Source organism: Coturnix japonica, unplaced genomic scaffold (assembly GCF_001577835.2).
Source record: "Coturnix japonica isolate 7356 unplaced genomic scaffold, Coturnix japonica 2.1 chrUnrandom580, whole genome shotgun sequence".
Classification (NCBI taxonomy): domain Eukaryota; kingdom Metazoa; phylum Chordata; class Aves; order Galliformes; family Phasianidae; genus Coturnix; species Coturnix japonica.
This window is the reverse complement of record NW_015439954.1, coordinates 43,742-44,485: the sequence shown is the minus strand read 5'-3', so window position 1 is coordinate 44,485 and position 744 is coordinate 43,742. Positions and strand designations below refer to the sequence as shown.

At 57.0% G+C, this 744-nt stretch overlaps 1 protein-coding gene across 1 annotated transcript in view; it reads left to right on the top strand.

The window, feature by feature from the left end:
• The window catches only part of LOC107307398 (potassium-transporting ATPase alpha chain 1-like), a 41,886-nt gene that overhangs the window by 5,557 nt on the left and 35,585 nt on the right, over positions 1-744 (top strand). The window contains 1 exon segment of the mRNA XM_015850909.2: positions 463-725. Within this exon segment, the coding sequence (XP_015706395.2) occupies positions 463-725 (263 nt within the window).

The window sequence follows — 744 nt, the reverse complement described above, 5'->3', positions numbered from 1 at the left end:
TAGGCCTCAGTGGGGTCCTATAGGCCCCAGTTGGGTCCTGTGTCTCTCTATTGGGTCCTATAGGCCCCAATGGAGTCCTATAGGCCTCAATGGGTCCTGTAGGCCTCAATGGGTCCCGTAGAGCCTCATTTGGGTCCTGTAGGCCCCAATGGAGTCCCATAGGCCTCAATGGGGTCCCATAGGCCTCAATGGGTCCCGTAGGCCTTAATGGGGTCCTGTAGGCCCCAATGGAGTCCTATAGGCCCCAGTTGGGTCCTGTGTCTCTCTATTGGGTCCTGTAGGCCCAATGGGGTTCCATAGGCCCCAATGGAGTCCTATAGGCCTCAATGGGGTCCTGAAGGCCCCAGTGGAGTCCTATAAGCCTCAATGGAGTTCCGTAGGCCCCAGTGGAGTCCCATAGGCCCCAATGGGATCCCATAGTCCCCAATAGGGTCCCATAGATCCTTCTGGGTCACCCCATAGGTTTGCCTGTCGCTGACAGCCAAGAGGTTGGCGAGGAAGAACTGCGTGGTGAAGAACTTGGAGGCCGTGGAGACTTTGGGGTCCACGTCTGTGATCTGCTCTGATAAGACCGGGACCCTGACCCAGAACAGGATGACGGTGGCACATCTGTGGTTTGATAACCAGATCCACGCGGCAGATACCACCGAGGATCAGTCCGGTACTTATGGGGTGATATGGGGGGATATGGGGGGATATGGGGTGATATGGGGCCATAGGGGTGGGTTATGGGGTGATATGGGG